This window comes from Salmo salar, chromosome ssa27, assembly GCF_905237065.1.
Source record: "Salmo salar chromosome ssa27, Ssal_v3.1, whole genome shotgun sequence".
NCBI classification, from domain to species: domain Eukaryota; kingdom Metazoa; phylum Chordata; class Actinopteri; order Salmoniformes; family Salmonidae; genus Salmo; species Salmo salar.
Genome location: NC_059468.1, coordinates 7,073,821 through 7,093,783, shown reverse-complemented (window position 1 = coordinate 7,093,783; position 19,963 = coordinate 7,073,821). Strand labels below are relative to the sequence as shown.

Below are 19,963 nucleotides of genomic sequence, written 5' to 3'. Positions count from 1 at the left end.
TCAGGCTACCTCTGGCGAGCACATGGAGGGCTGTGCGGCCCCCCAAAGAAATGCCACCCCACGCCATGACTGACCCACCGCCAAACCGGTCATGCTGGAGGATGTTGCAGGCAGCAGAACGTTCTCCACGGCGTCTCCAGACTCTGTCACGTGCTCAGTGTGAACCTGCTTTCATCTGTGAAGAGCACAGGGCGCCAGTGGCGAATTTGCCAATCTTGGTGTTCTCTGGCAAATGCCAAACGTCCTGCACGGTGTTGGGCTGTAAGCACAACCCCCACCTGTGGACGTCGGACCCTCATACCACCCTCGTGGAGACTGTTTGTGACCGTTTGAGCAGACACATGCACATTTGTGGCCTGCTGGAGGTCATTTTGCAGGGCTCTGGCAGTGCTCCTCCTGCTCCTCCTTGCACAAAGGCGGAGGTAGCGGTCCTGCTGCTGGGTTGTTGCCCTCCTACGGCCTCCTCCACGTCTCCTGATGTACTGGCCTGTCTCCCGGTAGCGCCTCCATGCTCTGGACACTACGCTGACAGACACAGCAAACCTTCTTGCCACAGCTCCCATTGATGTGCCATCCTGGATGAGCTGCACTACCTGAGCCACTTGTGTGGGTTGTAGACTCCGTCTAATGCTACCACTAGAGTGAAAGCACCGCCAGCATTCAAAAGTGACCAAAACATCAGCCAGGAAGCATAGGAACTGAGAAGTGGTCTGTGGTCACCCCCTGCAGAACCACTCCTTTATTGGGGGTGTCTTGCTTATTGCCCACAATTTCCACTTGTTGTCTATTCCATTTGCACAACAGCATGTGAAATGTATTGTCAATCAGTGTTGCTTCCTAAGTGGACAGTTTGATTTCACAGAAGTGTGATTGACTTGGAGTTACATTGTGTTGTTTAAGTGTTCCCTTTATTTTTTTGAGCAGTATATTTTAGATTTTAGATTCTTCAAAGTAGCCACTCTTTGCCTTGATGACAGCTTTGCACAGTCTTGGCATTCTCTCAACCAGCTTCACGAGGAATTATTTTCCAACAGTCCTGAAGGAGTTCCCACATATGCTGTGCACTTGTTAATGGCTTTATCTTCACTCTGCGGTCCAACTCATCCCAAACCATCTCAAATGAGTTGATGTCAGATGACTGTGGAGGCCAAGTCATCTGATGCAGCACTCCATCACTCTCCTTGGTGAAATACACAGCCTGGAGGTGTGTTTTTTGTTGAAAAACAAATGATAGTACCACTAAGCGCAAACCAGATGGGATGGCATAGTGCTGCAGAATGCTGTGGTAGCCATGTTGGTTAAGTGTGCCTTGAATTCTAAATAAATCACAGACAGTGTCACCAGCAAAGCACCCCCACACCATCACACCTCCTCCTCCATGCTTCACGGAAGGAACTACACATGTGAAGATCATCCATTCACCTACTCTGTGTCTCACAAAGACACGGTGGTTGGAACAGAAATCTCAAATTTGGACTCATCACACCAAAGGACAAATTGCCACCGGTCAAATGTCCTTTGCTCGTGTTTCTTGGCTCAAGCAAGTCTTTTCTTCTTATTGGTGTCCTTTGGTAGTGGTTTCTTTGCAGCAATTCGACCATGAAGGGCTGATTCAAGCAGTCTCCTCTGAACAGCTGATGTTGAGATGTGTCTGTTACTTGAACTCTGTGAAGCATTTACTTTGGCTCCAATCTGAGGCGCAGTTAACTTTAATTAACTTTTCCTCTGCAGCAGAGGTAACTCTGGGTCTTCCTTTCTTGTGGTGGTCATCATGTGACCCAGTTTCATCATAGCTCTTGATGGATTTTGCGATGCACTTGAAGAAACGTTCAAAGTTCTTGAAATGTTCCACTTTGCCTGACCTTCATGTCTTTAAGTAATGATGGACTTTAGTTTCTCTTTGCTTAATTGAGCTGTTCTTGCCATAATACGGACTTGGGCTTTTATCAAATATGGCAATCTTCTGTATACCACCCCTACCTTGTCACAACACAACTGATTGGCTCAAATGCATGAAGAATGAGAGAAATTCCACAAATTAACTTTTAACAAGGCACACCTGTTAATTGAAATGCATTCCAGGTGACTACCTCATGAAGCTGGTTGAGAGAATGCCAAAAGTGTGCAAAGCTGTCATCAAGGCAAAGTCTGGCTATTTTGAAGAATCTCAAATAGAACATATATTTATTTGTTTAACAGTTTATTGGTTACTAATGATTCCATGTGTTATTTCATAGTTTAGATGTCTTCACTATTATTCTACAATGTAGAAATAGTCAAATTATAGAAAAACCCTGGAATGAGTAGGTGTGTCCAAACCTTTGACTGGTACTGTAGGTGCTGAGGAGTATTTCTGCCTGTAATAAAGCGCTTTTGTGGGGGGAAATTCATTCTGATTGGCTGGGCCTGGCTCTCCAGTGGGTGGGCCTGGCTCCCTATGCCCTCCCAGACCCACCCATGGCTGCACCCTTGCCCAGTCATGTGAAATCCATAGATTAGGGCCTAATTTATTTATTTCAATTGGTTGATTTTCTTATATGAACTGTAACTCAGTAAAATCATAGAAACTGTTGCATGTTGCGTTTATATTTTTGTTCTTACATGTATTTAAAATGTTTATCACAATATACAGTACCAGTCAAAGGTTTGGACACACCTACTCATTCAAGACATCAAAACTATGAAATAAGGCATATGTAAACAAAAAATTGTTCAACAAATCAAAATATATTTTATGTTTGAGATTCTTCAAAGTAGTCACCCTTTGCCTTGATGACAGCTTTGCACACTCTTGGCATTCTCTCACTCCAGTGTAGAATTGGCCTTGTGTTTAAGGTTCTTGTCCTGCTGAAAGGTGAATTAATCTCCCAGTGTCTGGTGAAAAGCAGATTGAACCAGGATTTCCTCTAGGATTTTGACTGTCCGTAGCTCCATTCCGTTTACTTTTTATCCTGAAAAACATGTCGCAGCCCCCACTATGTTTGGAAATATGGAGAGTGGTAGTCAGTAATGTGTTGTGTTGGATTTACCCCAAACATAACACTTTGTATTCATGACAAAAAGTGAATTGCTTTGGCACATTTTTTGCAGTATTACTTTAATGCCTTATTGCAAACAGGATGCATGTTTTGAAATATTTTTTATTCTGTACAGGGTTTCTTCTTTTCACTCTGTCAGTTAGGTTAGTATTGTGGAGGAACTACAATGTTGTTGAGCCATTCTCAGTTTTCTCCTATCACAGCCATTCAACTATGTAACTGTTTCAAAGTCATCATTGCCTCACGGTGAAATCCATGAGCGGTTTACTTCCTCTCCGGCAACTGAGATAGGAAGGACGCCTGTATCTTTGTAGTGACTGGGTGTATTGATTCAGTGAATTAATGCCATGCTCAAAGGGATATTCAATGTCTGCTTTTTATATTTTTCCCCATCTACCAATACTGTAGGTGACCTTCTTTGCAAGGCATTGGAAAACCTGCCTGGTCTTTGTGGTTGAATCTGTTTGAAATTCACTGCTCAACTGAGAGATCTTACAGATAATTATATGCGTGTGGTACAGAGATGAGACAGTCATTAAAAAATCATGTTAAACACTATTATTGCACTCAGAGTGAGTCCATGCAACTCATTAAGTGACTTGTTAAGCAGATGTTTACTCCTGAACTTCTTTAGGCATGTCATAACAAAGGTGTTGATGTTAGGGGTGTGTACGGGAGGCGGAGTCAGGTGCAGGAGAGCAGAGTGTAGTAAACAGGCGCACTTTAATTACGGTCCAAAATTGACAGCACATAAAAACAATAACGTGCCAAAAACACGGAACATAGCAAAAGTATTGCGCCTGACAATATCCACATGACAATAAACAATTACACACAAAGACATGGAGGGGAACAGAGGACTAAATACATGCAGTGTGATTATGGGATGAGAACCAGGTGTGCAATGGAACAAGACAAAACAAATGGATATATGAGAAACGGAGCGGCGATGGCTAGAAAGCCGGTGACGTCGATCGCCGACCGCCGCCCGAACAAGGAGAGGAGCCGACTTCGGTGGAAGTCGTGACAGTTGAATACTTATTGACTCAAGACATTTCAGCTTTTCATTTTTAATTAATTTGTAAAAATGTATAGAAACTTAATTCCACTTTGACATTATGGGGTATTGTGTTTAGGCCAGTGACAAAAATAATATCTATTTAATACATTTTATATTCAGGCTGTAACACAACAAAATGAGGAAACAGGCAAGGGGTGTGAATAATTTCTGAAGGCCCTGTATGTGTTTGGGAATTTAGATGAGATGAGGTTCTTGTGTAATTGTGTTTTTAATTCCAGGAAAGACCTGTGATATAGAGATGCTGCAGTTCATGGACGTCCTGACAGATGACGAGAAGGCTTGGGGCCTGGACTTCAAGGAAAGTGCATTACATCACTCCAAAGACCAATTATGGAACATTTCATCAAACAATTTTGACTCCTATTTAGGTTGCACATTTTGTATTGTGTTGGTTCTATAGGGGAAGATTAGTGTCACGCTGTACCTTGAAGTGGGTGATACATTTTTCTCATGCTGGAATAGATTAAAAATAATAATAATAATAATAAACTCATATTCTTTACTCATTAGTAAACTTTAAAAGTCACACATTTCCAGACTCAATTAATATAACTGATCCAGGATTTCGTTTTTGATTAGGGGAAAAGCAATTGTAAAAACGGTTTATAAATATGCTTACCTGAATGGATCAGTAGTACAATATACTGTAATAAAGATTGAGTAGACATTTTATATTGCAGTAGTTCATGAATAATGAACAGGGTTGCTAAGACTGCTGGTTCAGAAGATTTCCTTCTGGCAAAAATCATGTTTCAATACAGGTGTAGAGGCACATTCATTTTAATTTAAATATATTTCTCTACTCTTGTATTCATCGTGTATACAGCTACTCCTGTCTTATGTCAATAGTACTATCATCCAGCTTCACACATGCAATATTTGATGAGACACTATGAATAAATAAATAATATTGTATGGCTTAATGGAATCTGGATGACTCATTCTTTGTTTGTAGCTGCCTGGGGTATGTGTTTATGTAGTGTAGCCTATCAGCAGTAAAGTTTCCGTTCAATTCGGTAGAGTGATTGGGTCAGGCACTCCATCCATTTGTTATTCTCTTGATGTCTGATTAGGTGGAAGGTATTACAGAATGGAAGCTCGGGCTGATAGTGAGGACACTTGGAGATTGGGAGCAAGGAGGGGGAGATCGGGTTTCACCAGTACCCCGTGCTCAAGTGAATACCTCATTGTCTACTACTGAATCGCTCAAGGGATTACAGACTGTGATTTTAAAAGATGTGAATCTACGGAGATGGCTTTCACTTCGTTTTTCAGTGGTACAACATTGCTCCTTGTTCATAAATTCACTCTGGGGTGCCAGAGTGCGGTCAGAGTGCGCTCTAGGCGTTCGTAAATTAAGAGTGTTGTCATATTGTCTGTAAATTCAGAGCGCTTCACTCTCTGAGCGTTCAGAGGAGTAGGGGTTGATCCTAGCGTTCTGACCTCACAACGGCAGTCAAGCACCCAAGCTGACTGGTAAAGCTGGCTAGCTTGATTGCTACTTCTAGACACAAATGAGAGAACACCTCACTCTGACCGCTTTACTCGCCATTGCAGAACTGGTTAGGCTGATTTCATGCTTTCTAGAGCATTGATGACTGTCGCTGTGCTGCTGGCAATAATTTAATAATGTTTTTTTTGCCGACGTTTAATGACACCGGTCATATTCAACTGGCGTTGTGCGTTCATAAATTCATCAGTTATTCTGCGCGCTGGCACACTCAGACGAGAGTGCTCCGAAATCGGGGTAGATAGCGAGAGTGAATTTACGAACGCATCTCTAATAGGATGTTGGAGAGCTATATTGACAAGGTTCTCTGTGGACAGAAGGGAGTCCGTTTTTTCTTCCCTCTGTGGGAAAGCTGTTGATATGAAATGGTAGGTGGGTGAAATTCAACAAGAAAACATAAATAAATAATAATATTTTTGTTCTATTCAAGCACTTGCACATGACTGAATTCTCTTCTCCTACCTGTTGATGCATATGCTTGCAGACATGGGACACTCAGTTGTTGGATATAGCTGAGATGGAGGTCAGAAGTTGACCTACAGTGAAGAAGTGGTCCCAGCTATACCTACTGCCAAGGTTTACAAGGTATGAGGAAGATGATGCTCTTCAGTTGACATTCTGAGGACCAATCTATTTTGATTGTCTTTCTATGTAATCACTTCAAATTGATTATGCCTTCACCGAAAATGTGCCTTTCACAGAGCTCAGATGGAAAGATATCCTTGTACCAGTGTGACCTATACAAATTCTCCAGCTAAAGATAATTTGAACAGTAACCCATTTCCTCACATTTTTTTGTATACCTTTATTTAACTAGGCAAGTCAGTTTAAGAACAAATTCTTATTTTCAATGACGGTCTAGGAACAGTGGGTTAACTGCCTTGTTCAGGGGCAGAACAACAGATTTTTACCTTGTCAGCTCAGGGATTTGATCGTGCAACCTTTCAGTTACTAGTCCAACGCTCTAACCACTAGGCTACCTGTTAAAGAGTAACATTCAAGTTTTCTAAATCTATGAATGTTTGCTTTTTAACAGTGCCATTGAGGGTCAGTTTGGAGGGATTTTGGACAGATGCTCCTTGGTGTCCATCAACCCACAGGACAGAGAAAAGTATGACCACATGAACTGGACTTCCCTCTGTGATTCAACAAGAAAGCACAGATTGTTTTGACACGTTATAAGTTCTGTCTGTTGTTCACTGTATGCTACAGGTATGCAGCACTGATCATGTCGTTAATGGACAAGGACTGCCGATACCACTTGGACACTTGTTTATACAATCCTGCATTGTTCAAAGGTACGATATTTTCTGAAATAACAATGGAAATTCTATTTGTCTTCCATTCATTCTAGATTCATGCAAGTGTAACATATGGATTCAAACATATAGTACAGTATGCATGAATGTAATTAACCTTCCATTATCATTCTTTAACACCTCTCTATAGGTTCTTCGTTTTATGTGCCTGATGAGGAGGACTTTTCAGTGAGTTTTATTAATACAATTACATTTGTCATTGATAATACCTTTATTACTCTTACTGCCTTTTTTTAAATATCTGTCATTGAACTGAATTTGATATTTAACATAGAAACCAATTGAATGGAATATAAGAAAATATTGTCCGAGAGAATTGTGGTAAGGTAGTTTTATGGTATTTTCTTTTAATGTATTCCAGGGATGAGTTGTGGTACTAAGCTTATACAGTCTTCAAATGCTCTCCCAGAGGTTAAGGATAAGGAATGGGGCTTAGATGTCTTCATAGAGAGTTCATTTCCTCACCCCAAAGGCCTCAAACATGATTTAATGGGCTTCTCTGAGACTACAGGGAGCGATATCTGAGAGAAATAGTGCATTGAAAATGATTGTCAGGATATTTGGTGTTCTGTTATTATATTTGATGTATTGTTATTAGCTTTGTTGACAGTTTGGAAATGACCTAATGTCGAAATATGCCAAGTCAATTCTTTCATATGGAAAACGAACTGAATTTCCAGTGTTTTTGAAACGTCTGCCATTTTAATATAAAATTGCAGACATATTGCCTTTGCTTTTTATTGTTAGTTTGTATCATATTTGTATCATAGATATTTTGTCTTATTGAAAACATTTCTCTATAGTGAAGGCAAGGATACTTTTAGATACATTAGATACTCCATAGTAATTGTTATAATGATTCTGAACTGTCTTGAAATGCATAGGCTACCTCATTGCAAACACCCGATTAGCCACACCAAGGTACTGCATTGGATTCTGCGCTTCTCTCTTTTCACGTACTGTCACATAGACCCGATTGGCTGTTGCCTAGATACTAGACCTACATTTTTAGTAAACATATCGAGGGTTTCAGGGATGAAGATAAGCGTAGTTAAATAAAGGAGAAATGCCGAAACCACAAAAGGAAACGGTACGTTTGTTAAATGTAAATGTGGCAAGGTTGGACCAATGTTGCCGTTGAGTTTTAGTGAATGTCACAATGTAGCAATTGCACGATGCGCTACAAATAGAACAACAAACAGATACAGATGTAGCAGCTGCCTGAGAGAGCTCGGGTGCAACATTTTAACAAGTGTACACCTGTTGCTGCAATAATGACGCTCGATCGTGAAGGTGTCAATGATTTTCATTTGAAAGTAATGACAATGGTTATTTCATATGACAGATCAGCATACCTCCACCTGGGCGATGGAACTGGAATGATGAAACCCAAGCCCTTGAGTTCATCAGGTAACGTTAATGGGCAGCTATTGCAGTAGCAAGTGTTACAATACTTTCTGGACCTATTTTTGTGATGAACGTTTTCGCCCTATTATTTGCGGGTGTAAATTGATGTATTTTATTATCTAATTAACTTATCAATGAGTATGCACATGTTGATAAGTATTTAACTATTTTCTCATCCTTTTATTTTCAGTTTTAATACATCTGTGGAGGTAAAAGAAAAGAGAAAAAAGACTAAACCTGTCCATTTTCAAGATCTTGCCAGCAAGCGTCCAGAGAGGTAACGTTAGCTATTTATTTCTAGCCTTAGCCAACAGCACTTTTCCTATCCATATTATTCAACTAACAATGATATTAATAGATAGAGCATTCATTACATTAGATGCACTATTGTAAAGTGGTTGTTCCACTGGATATTATAGGTGAATGCACCAATTTGTAAGTCGCTCTGGATAAGAGCGTCTGCTAAATGACTAAAATGTAAAAATAAAAATGTAAAAAATGATATGTATCCTTGATTGACACATAATTAAGGGCATTACTGTGTTCTGAACTCTTTCAACAAATACTTTTCTGTCTATTATTTGTAGGCAAACACAGTCATCGGCCAAGAGGGCGGGACAAAGCAGCAGGAAGACTGTGGGTCCTGCTCAACTCAATGCCTACAAGTCCGCAGTAAAACGGGGTCAGAGTGACTATGTGACCATTGAGGATGTGAAACGTAGGTGTTGGTCGGTCATACACAATACAGATCTATGTTATAGAACACATCCTTACAGCAGATTAGTTGAATATATGGCCTTTGTCTGTCTGTCTGTTTGTATGTACAGTATGTACACTGCCTTCAGAAAGTATTCATAGTCCTTGACTTACTCCACATTTTGTTGTGTTACAGCCTGAATTCAAAATGGAGTACATAAAAGAAAATTCTCACACCCATCTACACACAATACTCCACAATGACAAGGTGAAAACATGTTTTTATAAATGTTTGCACATTTATTGAAAATGAAATACAGAAATATCTAATTTACATTCACATCTGTGAGTCTTTCTGGGTAAGTCTCTAAGAGTTTTGCACACCTGAATTGTACACTATTTGCACATTATTCTTTTAAAAATTCTTCAAGGTCTGACAAGTTGGTTGTTGATCATTGCTAGACAAACATTTTTTACGTCGATTTAAGTCGTAACTGTAACTAGGCCACTCAGAAACATTCAATGTCGTCTTGGTAAGCAACTCCAGTGTATATTTGGCCTTGTGTTTTTGGTTATTGTCCTGCTGAAAGGTGAATTTGTCTCCAGTATCTGCTGGCAAGCAGACTGAACCAGGTTATCCTCTAGGATTTTGCCGTCAGAAAGTATTCTCACCTCTTGACTTTTTCAACATTTCTTTTGTGTTACAACCTGATTTTAAAATGGATTGAGTTGAGATTTTTTTTGTCACTGGTTTACACAAATACTCCATAATATCAAAGTGGAATTATGTTTTTCAAATTTTTTGGAAAAGAAGGAAGTCTGTATAGAATAAAAATATTCCAAAACATGCATCTTTTTTTGCAACAAGGCACTAAAGTAATACTGAAAAACAAATGTTGTCCTGAATACAAAGTGGTATGTTTGGGGCAAATCCATTACAGCACATTACTGACTACTACGCTCCATATTTTCAAGCATAGTGTTGGCTGCATCATGTTATGGGTATACTTGTAATCATTAATAAGGACTGGGATGTTTTTTAGGATAAGAATGGTGCTAAGCACCGGCAAAATCCTAGACGAAAACCTGGTTCAGTTTGCTTTCCACCAGACACTGGGAAATGAATTCACCTTTCAGCAAGACAATAATCTAAAACATAAGGCCATATCTACAGCTGTAATTGCGGCCAAAGGTGATTCTATAAAGTATTGACTCAGGGGTGTGAATACTGTGAAATAGGTATTTCTGTATTTCATTTTCAATAAATTTGGAGACATTTCTAAAATTGTTTTCACTTTGTCATTATGGAATAAGTCAAGGGGTGTGAATACTTTCTGAAGGCACTGTATGTATGTCTGTCTGTGTTGCAGAGGTGGCACTCAGTTTGCTGCAGGAGAACGATGCGCTTCCCATTCCACTTTGCTTCCTGTCAGTGTTGAAGTAAGGAAGCACCCACTGCACAGTATATCTGCCTTCTCTCTCTCTCTTTTGTCTGTCCATCTGTCTGTGTCTCTCTTAATCCCTTTCACACACACACACAAACCTTTGTTTACAGCTATGTTTTCAATCCATGCTACATCCATTTACGTACGCTTCCGTTGAAAAGTTTGGGGTCACTTAGAAATGTCCTTGTTTTTGAAAGAAGAAAATATATATTGTCTATTAAAATAACATCAAATTGATCAGAAATACAGTGTAGACATTGTTAATGTTGTAAATGACTATTGTAGCTGGAAACGGCAGATTTTTTATGGAATATCTACATAGGCGTACAGAGGCCCATTATCAGCAACCATCATTCCTGTGTTCCAATGACACCTTGTGTTAGCTTATACAAGTTTATCATTTTAAAAGGCTAATTGATCATTAAAAAAATCATTTTGCAATTACATTAGCACAGCTGAAAACTGTTGTCCTGATTAAAGAAGCAAGAAAACTTCGTTAGACTAGTTGAGTATCTGGAGCATCAGTATTTGTGGGTTCGATTACAGGCTCAAAATGGCCAGAAACAAAGACCTTTCTTCTGAAACTCGTCAGTCTATTCTTGTTCTGAGAAATGAAGGCTGTTCCATGCGAGAAATTGCCAAGAAACAGAAGATCTCGTACAACGCTGTGTACTACTTCCTTCATAGATCAGCACAAACTGGTTCTAACCAGAATAGAAAGAGGAGTGGGAGGCCCCAGTGCACAACTGAGCAAGAGGACAAATACATTAGAGTGTCTAGTTTGAGAAACAGACACTTCACAAGTCCTCAACTGGCAGCTTCATTAAATAATACCCGCAAAACAGCATTCTCAGCGTTGTACAAGTGTTGTGGTCTGGGTGTAGCTGGTGCAGAGGAGTCAGGCACAGGACAGCAGAGATGAGTAACACAAGTAACTTTACTCAAATATTCCAATAACATGTCGTAATACCGAGCCCACAATAACGGACCGAACATACATAAAACAATCACGCACAAAAACCATGGGGAAAACAGAGGGTATAATAATTAACATGTAATTGGGGAATTGAAACCAGGTGTGTAAAACAAAGACAAAACAAATGGAAAATGAAAAGTGGATCGGCGATGGCTAGAAAGCCGGTGACGTCGATTGCCGAACGCCGCCCGAACAAGGAGGGACCGACTTCGGTAGAAGTCGTGACAACGAGATCTTCAGTTTCTTGGCAATTTCTCACATGGAATAGCCTTCATTTCTCAGAACAAGAATAGACCGAGGAGTTTCAAAAGAAAATAAATTGTTTCAGGCCATTTTGAGTCTGTAATCAAACCCACAAATGCTGATGTTCCAGATTCTCAACTAGTCTAAAGAAGGCCAGTTTAATTGTTTCTTTAATCAGCACAACAGTTTTCAGCTGTGCTAACATAATTGCAAAGGGATTTTCTAATGATCAATTAGCCTTTTAAAATTATAAACTTGGATTAGCTAACACAACGTGCCATTTGAACACAGAAGTGATGGTTGGCCTCTGTACGCCTATGTAGATATTCCATAAAAAATCTGTCATTTCCAGCTACAACAGTAATTTACAACATTAACAATGTCTACACTGTATTTCTGATCAATTTGATGTTATTTTAATGGATAAAAAAATGTGCTTTTCTTTCCAAAACAAGGACATTTCTAAGTGACCCCAAAATCTTGAATGGTAGTTTATGTTGCTAGGCTTTATGATTGCTCTTAGACATTGCCCTGTGTGTGTGTGTTTAGGAGCAGAGAGCTAGATGAGTTCCTGGCTGCCCTCCTGCTCTACCTGTCCTGTTACTTTGAGAGGAAGTCTCTGGAGAAGAAGCCCAAGCCTCTCATGGCGTCAGTACCATACTCATTGTGCCGTGTGTGTTTGTGTGTTTACATTAATGACCATTTTATATAGACTTAAGACTCTTAATTCGTATATATTGATGTTTCTCACGACTTTGCCTCTCTATAATGTATTGATTTGTGTCAGTGACCAGAGTATCACAGATAAGCAGGTGATGGCGGAGACCCTTGCTAAGGTGGAGCTGGCCCAGAAGCAGCTGGCCTTCTGCTACTCCAGCCTGATCCTGGGCCTGGGCCTGTCCCAGCAGCACCACATGGCCTGTGGCAGGTCAGTCACCTCGCCGCCATTTTGGCTCTGCAGGGGCAAGGAGGGGAAGTGACAAGAGTCAAGGGAATAGATACTAATTTGGTTATTAAGCAGATACCTTAGATCCAACGCGATTGACAGTTAAAGCCTATATTCAGAATAATCTACGTAGATTATACACAACATCTAATACATCCAGAAATTGTGAGTAGCGGCCTAACCTCCATGCATACAACATTTCACTTACTGCGTTAAACTATCACTTTAAGTGCTTTGTTTCTACAGGAGCCGTGTGTCATTGACCTACAAAGACAGGCAGTTGTATGAGGTTAGTACCAAACACCACAGAACTGTGACTTGACCTTTGCGACTGTGTATTCCAGAGGAGATGTTGACCCGACAGAGGCTACTGCTTTGACAGGCAGTACTGTTTAACCAGAGGTGGTGGTATAGTGTAACAGGGTTATTTTAGGGTAACTCAGCACCCTATGTCTGCATCTAGTACCAGAATAGATTTTTTGATGTTTGGAAATGTATTTTGGAAAAAAAGAAGGATGATGTGACACAGACCCAGACGCAGCTTTAGTACCTTGAATGAATTACTGGCTTGCAGGCTTGGCTGACTGGCTGAATGGCTGGATGAATAAATGAATGAATGAACAGGCCTAAACATTATTATTATTATTATTATCTCCAGAGGATGGAGCCATCAGCATTAGATATTAACAAATGACCTACATCAAATGCGACTGTAGCATCTCATCTCTGTAATCTGTCCTATCTACACCAGTGTCTGTACAGCTTCTTCTGCTACGTGGCGTGGGTGACATTCAGTAGGAAGGAACTGAGGGGCATACAGGAGGAGGTGGGGCACCTGCTGCGTTCTGACACCTTCAACCCCGCCCTCAGGACCAGGATAGATGCCACAGAGGACACCCTGGCCCAGGACTCCTCCACCAAAGAGGGACAGACTGAGCCCAAAGTGCACACACAGAGCCACAACGCCCCAGAGCAAAGGTGTGTGGGGAGTGGGGGAAGGCTGGGGTGGTGTATGCATGGCTATCTATCAGTTCCCATTTTGAGTCATTTTTTAAATTGTTTTTCCGTACAATAGTTTCTACTAGCCTAAGTGACTGACTGACATGATTAGTTGCAGTAAAGAACAAAATGGTTTAGGCTGCAAAGCCATCTCTGCTTGAATGCTGTCTATCTACCTCCCAGACCATGGGATTGACTGAGACAGATTCATGACTTGTCAGATAAGAGTGACAGGCCGTTTTATGTCAGCTCCCAACATCTGACAGATGACTGACAGTTCTGTAAACGGTTTCATGTCTCTTGCTCTTATGCTGTCAGGTCTAGGCCAAGTTGGTCTTGAAGTCAGTACTCCATACAGTGAGGGAAAAAAGTATTTGATCCCCTGCTGATTTTGTACATTTGCCCAATGACAAAGAAATGATCAGTCTATAATTTTAATGGTAGGTTTATTTGAATAGTGAGAGACAGAATAACAACAAAAAAATCCAGAAAAACGCATGTCAAAAATGTTATAAATTGATTTGCATTTTAATGAGGGAAATAAGTATTTGACCCCTCTGCAAAACATGACTTAGTACTTGGTGGCAAAACCCTTGTTGGCAGTCACAGAGGTCAGACGTTTCTTGTAGTTGGCCACCAGGTTTGCACACATCTCAGGAGGATTTTGTCCCACTCCTCTTTGCAGATCTTCTCCAAGTCATTAAGGTTTCGAGGCTGACGTTTGGAAACTCGAACCTTCAGCTCCCTCCACAGATTTTCTATGGGATTAAGGTCTGGAGACTGGCTAGGCCACTCCAGGACCTTAATGTGCTTCTTCATGAGCCACTTCTTTGTTGCCTTGGCCGTGTGTTTTGGGTCATTGTCATGCTGGAATACCCGTCCACGACCCATTTTCAATGCCTTGGCTGAGGGAAGGAGGTTCTCACCCAAGATTTGACGGTACATGGCCCCGTCCATCGTCCCTTTGATGCGGTGAAGTTGTCCTGTCCCCTTAGCAGAAAAACACACCCAAAGCATAATGTTTCCACCTCCATGTTTGACGGTGGGGATGGTGTTTTTGGGGTCTAGGCAGCATTCCTCCTCCTCCAAACACGGCGAGTTGAGTTGATGCCAAAGAGCTCCATTTTGGTCTCATCTGACCACAACACTTTCACCCAGTTGTCCTCTGAATCATTCAGATGTTCATTGGCAAACTTCAGACGGGCATGTATATGTGCTTTGTTGAGCAGGGGGACCTTGCGGGCGCTGCAGGATTTCAGTCCTTCATGGCGTAGTGTGTTACCAATTGTTTTCTTGGTGACTATGGTCCCAGCTGCCTTGAGATCATTGACAAGATCCTCCCGTGTAGTTCTGGGCTGATTCCTCACCGTTCTCATGATCATTGCAACTCCACGAGGTGAGATCTTGCATGGAGCCCCAGGCCGAGGGAGATTGACAGTTCTTTTGTGTTTCTTCCATTTGCGAATAATCGCACCAACTGTTGTCACCTTCTCACCAAGCTGCTTGGCGATAGTCTTGTAGCCCATTCCAGCCTTGTGTAGGTCTACAATCTTGTCCCTGACGTCCTTGGAGAGCTCTTTGGTCTTGGCCATGGTGGAGACTTTGGAATCTGATTGATTGATTGCTTCTGTGGACAGGTGTCTTTTATACAGGTAACAAACTGAGATTAGGAGCACTCCCTTTAAGAGTGTGTTCCTAATCTCAGCTCGTTACCTGTATAAAAGACACCTGGGAGCCAGAAATATTTCTGATTGAGAGGGGGTCAAATACTTATTTCCCTCATTAAAATGCAAATCAATTCATAACATTTTTGACATGCGTTTTTCTGGATTTGTTTGTTGTTATTCTGTCTCTCACTGTTCAAATTAACCTACCATTCAAATTATAGACTGATCATTACTTTGTCAGTGGGCAAACGTACAAAATCAGCAGGGTATCAAATACTTTTTTCCCTCACTGTAAGTAGAACCAAATGAATTATATGTGGGGAGTTTCTTTTGTTGATATCTTCACAGCTGTTGTCTACATATTTGATGATTAATAGTACAGCTGTATATATTTTATAATATTTGTTATTAGAATGACATGCTCTGGTATTTTACTTTCATTTATTTTCTCCTGGCTTAAAGAAATTCTAGAGTATGACTTGTGAGATTTTGTCCTCCCACTATAGGATTGCCCCTAATGACTCTTCACTCTAATGCCCAAATCTAAATCAATTCATATCTAGTGCCTAGGCCCTAGGGAATAGGCGCCAGTTTGGAATTGGTCCTCAGTCTTCTGCTTCTCGTCCTTTGACCTTTAACCTTTGACCCCAGGAAGTCCCAGCGTCGTCCGGCCTTGAGTAAGATCATGACCCAGCGCTCCCCGGTCATGGTGTCCCTGCTGCCATATCCGTGGGAGGAGGCTCCTCATCTGTTCCGCCGCTACAGACCCAGGAAGCAGAGCCAGGCCAAGCTGTATAACCCAGAGACCCTGATGGAGGAGCTCAAGGAGCAGCTGGCCTCTGTCAGGTAGCTAACAGTCATAGCACAGGGAGGGAATACCCCCATCCCAGATCTGTATGTGCTGTCTTGCCAACTCCTATGGTCATTGTCACACCAACTGTTAGCAAGGTCTGGGACCAGGCTAGGGAAGGAAGATGTTTGCTATATACATTTACATTTTAGTCATTTAGCAGACGCTCTTATCCAGAGCGACTTACAGTTAGTGCATTCTTAAGATAGCTAGGTGGGACAACCACATATCACAGGCATAGTAAGTACACTCTGCTGTCCTAGCTTTAGGGGGAAAGTGCCAGGACAGAGAATGACTTGGACTGGGCTGAGCGGGAGCTGCCCTCCCGGAGGGGTGGGAGAACCAAGAGACCAGAGGTGGCAGAACGGAGTGCTCAGGTTGGGGTGTAGGGTTTGAGCATAGTCTGAAGGTGGGGGGGGGGGGGCAGTTCCTCTTGCTGCTCCGTAGGCAAGCAGCATGGTCTTGAAGTGGATGCGAGTTTCGACTGGAACCCAGTGGAGTGTGCAGAGGAGCGGGGTGACATGGGCAAACTTGGGAAGGTTGAAAACCAGGCGGGCTGCAGCGTTCTGGATAGGTTGCAGGGATTTGATGGCACAAGCGGGGAGCCTAGCCAACAGCGTGTTGCAATAGTCCAGACGGGAGATGACAAGTGCCTGGATTAGGACCTACACCGATTCCTGTGAGAGGTAGGGTCGTACTCTACGGATGTTGTAGAGCATGAACCTGCATCACTGCTTTGATGTTTGCAGAGAACAACAGGGTGTTGTCCCGGATCGCGCCAAGGTTCTTTGCACTCTGGGAAGGCGACACTGTGCAGTTGTCAACCGTGATGAAGAGGTCTTTGAGCAGGCAGGCCTTCCCCGGGAGGAAGAGCAGCTCCGTCTTGTCGAGGTTGAGCTTGAGGTGGTGGGCCGACATCCAAGCTGAGATATCTGCCAGGCACGCAGAGATGCGTGTCGCTACCTGGGTGTCGAAGGGGGGAAGGGGAAAAGTAGTTTTGTGTCATCTACATAGCAATGATAGGAGAGACCATGTGAGGATATGACGGAGCTGAGTGACTTGGTGTTTAGAGGGAAGGGAAGAGGGCCAAGAACTGAGGAGGATTAAGGAGGGAGGAGAAGGTGGAAAAGAGTTTCATAGGGTTAGAGACAGAAGCATGACATTTTGAGTGATAGAAAGTATATCAGAAGATTGAATGAAAATAACAAACTATATGTGTAAGAGACTGATAATATATACTACAAACATTGTATTGAACTTGAATTGTCCCTCAAAAATGTATGTATATCTCTTGTACATGAAGTTAACGTTCACAGCACTGTATTTCCACACCCCTGAACTTATGTCTGCTACACTCTTAGAAAAAAGTGTAAAAATAAAAAAGGGTTCTTTGGCTGTCACCATAGGGGAACCCTTTTTGGTTCCAGGTAGAACTCTTTTGGGTTCCATGTAGAACCCTGTGTGTAAAGGGTTCTACATGGAACCAAAAGGGTTCTACCTGGAACCAAAAAGGGTTCTTCAAAGGGTTCTCCTTTTAGGTTCTAGATAGCACCTTTTTTTCTAAGAGTGTATGTTTGAACTTTGAAATCTGTTTTTCTAGCTTTGGGATTCTGGGGAAGCCTCTGAGCCAGTTCAGCTGCACCACCCTTATGCCCCAGGGAGCCAACAACGAAGACGAGGAGGAGGAAGATGATGAGGATGACGATGATGAAGACTCCGGCGTCCATGTTCGAAGCAGTAAGAACACCTTCATGGCTCAGAGACCTGTCGCATCAGCAGTGGACCAACGTGGCAGCCACAGCCGCGCCAATACAGTCATCTCACGGGCCACCACAGAGGGAGTGTCCTCAGACACAGAGTAAGAGTATGTGCGTGTCTGTATGTGTGCCAGGCTTCCCCCAAAGTTTGACCAATAAAAAAAGAACAAAAACATATAAAATGATGTATCTTTAGTCGCTCTGTGTTTCATAATTGGCCTTCAAGTTGCATGTGGCTGAATGTATCTCACCAGAGAAAGCATCTGATCGAGCGAAACGGTGCCCCTCAGTATATGTATGTTGTCTGGCCAAAAAGAGTATGCCATTGTTGCTGCCCGTAGCATTGAATTTAATAGCAAGGGAAGCTAGCAAGCATTTTGCCTCCCTTGATAATGTTTAAATAAAATAATAACCAATCAGCATTGAGCTAAACTGAGCACCAAAAAAAGTGTCAATGGAAGCTAGTTTGGATTTGACTTCACACCAATCACATTGCATCAAACGTATTGAAAAAAAGGGGATTTGGACTTGTGGACTTAGTGTACCGGCCAGTGATTATAACGGTGATTCAGATCCAACCATAAATTCATACATTGTGCCCCTGGCCTGAGTGGGTGGGAGTTCAATATGTAACTAGATGTAGTAGGCTAACGTTAACTAGCTGGCTCATCATTGCCCTTGAAATTAAGTTAGGCTAGCTGGCAAGCCTTTTAGCCATGTAGCCTAGTCGAGAACAACAAAAACTAAAAGTGTGTAGGCTACTGTATGACAGAGAGGAGGATTGCATTGGCGTTCCTTTACAAGGTAAGTCATTGTTTTTTCTACTTGCGCACACACACACACACACACACACACACACACACACACACACACACACACACACACGGACAGCCACATGTTATTTACCTTATGTTGATTGGATTTGAAATGATGGTGGATTTACTTAGCAGAGGCCTCTCCTGTTTTTTTTTTTGTTCCCACTTGTGATATCACTTTTTGTTTCTAAATCAATAATTGTTTAGTAGTCAGACATTTTGCAAGCAAAACATCAAGTTTTAAATTTCATTTCCTGCAGTTGTACACATTTGACCATGGGGCGCAGAATTTTTTTTGCATTTTTAAAGCAAGTTTGCTCCAATTATACACATTTTGCCATGGGCCAAAGAGAAGATTTACCCATTTCTGGCAATTCTTCAAATTTTCCCATGGGGTGTAGAGAAAATGTTTGCAGGTTTACATCACATTTTCTGTAATTCTACACATTTTGCCATAGGTTGGAGAGTAATGTTTGCAGTTTTTAATATTTCATTTTTTTGGGGTGAGAGCGACTAATTAAATCAATGTGGGCCCCCCAGTTGGTAATTCGACCATGATTACTACAAGTTTAGAAAGCTGAACATTATACTAACAAAAAATGTTAGCTGACATGGGCTAATTGAGTGACTGTCAGTGACTGACATAACAAAAGAAAAACTTCTGATGCACAACTACATTTTCAAAATGGCACCCTGTATATTCTACTATTCTAACTCTCAACAGTAAGTTGAGACCTCAACTGAGTTCTTAATTATTTATTTTTATTGATCCACGGGCCGCCAGTTGCCCATCCCTGCTGTAGGTCATCTACCTGTTTGTTACATGCAATGTGCTTTGTGGACTTCACCGGACAGATATGGCTCTCTGGTTTTGTGAAGAAACAAACGTGTGGTTGAATTTATTCTGCCCAGTGGTGTAAAGTACTTTAGTAAAATTACTTTAAAGTACTACTTAGTAGTTTATTGGTGTATCTGTACTGTACTTTACCATTTATATCTGATCTAGCAGACTTAGTTTGCTTAGTTTGTACATTATGTCTGAGTGTTGGAGTGTTGGAGTGTGCCACTGGCTAGCAATAAAACGAACAAGAAAATTGTGCCGTCTGGTTTGCCTAATATAAGGAATTAGACATTATTTATACTTTTACTTTTGATACTTAAGTATATTTTTGCAACTACATTTACTTTTGATACTTAAGTATATTTAAAACCAA

At 41.5% G+C, this 19,963-nt stretch overlaps 1 protein-coding gene across 3 annotated transcripts; it reads left to right on the top strand.

The window, feature by feature from the left end:
- Positions 1 to 5,525: 5,525 nt before the first annotated feature.
- Positions 5,526 to 19,836, top strand: ppp1r36 (protein phosphatase 1 regulatory subunit 36). 3 transcript variants are annotated; one of them, XM_014177597.2, is made up of 15 exons: positions 5,526 to 5,997; positions 6,114 to 6,214; positions 6,666 to 6,740; positions 6,842 to 6,927; positions 7,079 to 7,116; positions 8,294 to 8,358; positions 8,546 to 8,632; positions 8,943 to 9,073; positions 10,422 to 10,491; positions 12,265 to 12,363; positions 12,503 to 12,643; positions 12,908 to 12,950; positions 13,413 to 13,639; positions 15,979 to 16,173; positions 17,778 to 19,836. In XM_014177597.2, the coding sequence occupies exons 4-15, from the start codon at positions 6,858 to 6,860 to the stop codon at positions 18,037 to 18,039; spliced, it is 1,428 nt and encodes a 475-aa protein (XP_014033072.1). In that variant the 5' UTR covers positions 5,526 to 5,997; positions 6,114 to 6,214; positions 6,666 to 6,740; positions 6,842 to 6,857; the 3' UTR covers positions 18,040 to 19,836. The 3 variants fall into 3 exon arrangements, with proteins under 3 accessions (XP_014033072.1, XP_014033073.1, XP_014033075.1); XM_014177598.2 differs by having other exon boundaries at positions 5,526 to 6,001; XM_014177600.2 differs by lacking the exons at positions 5,526 to 5,997; positions 6,114 to 6,214; positions 6,666 to 6,740; positions 6,842 to 6,927; positions 7,079 to 7,116 and adding an exon at positions 7,952 to 8,038.
- Positions 19,837 to 19,963: the final 127 nt, after the last annotated feature.

What these genes read in the sequence shown, in the direction of transcription:
- ppp1r36 (XM_014177597.2), top strand. Translation starts at nt 6,858, where the DNA reads ATGTCGTTAATGGACAAGGACTGCCGATACCACTTGGACACTTGTTTA. An exon ending in CAAGCCCTTGAGTTCATCAG is followed by an intron (nt 8,359 to 8,545) that starts GTAACGTTAATG and finishes TTTTATTTTCAG; the next exon opens with TTTTAATACATCTGTGGAGG. An exon ending in AAGCCCAAGCCTCTCATGGC is followed by an intron (nt 12,364 to 12,502) that starts GTCAGTACCATA and finishes GATTTGTGTCAG; the next exon opens with TGACCAGAGTATCACAGATA.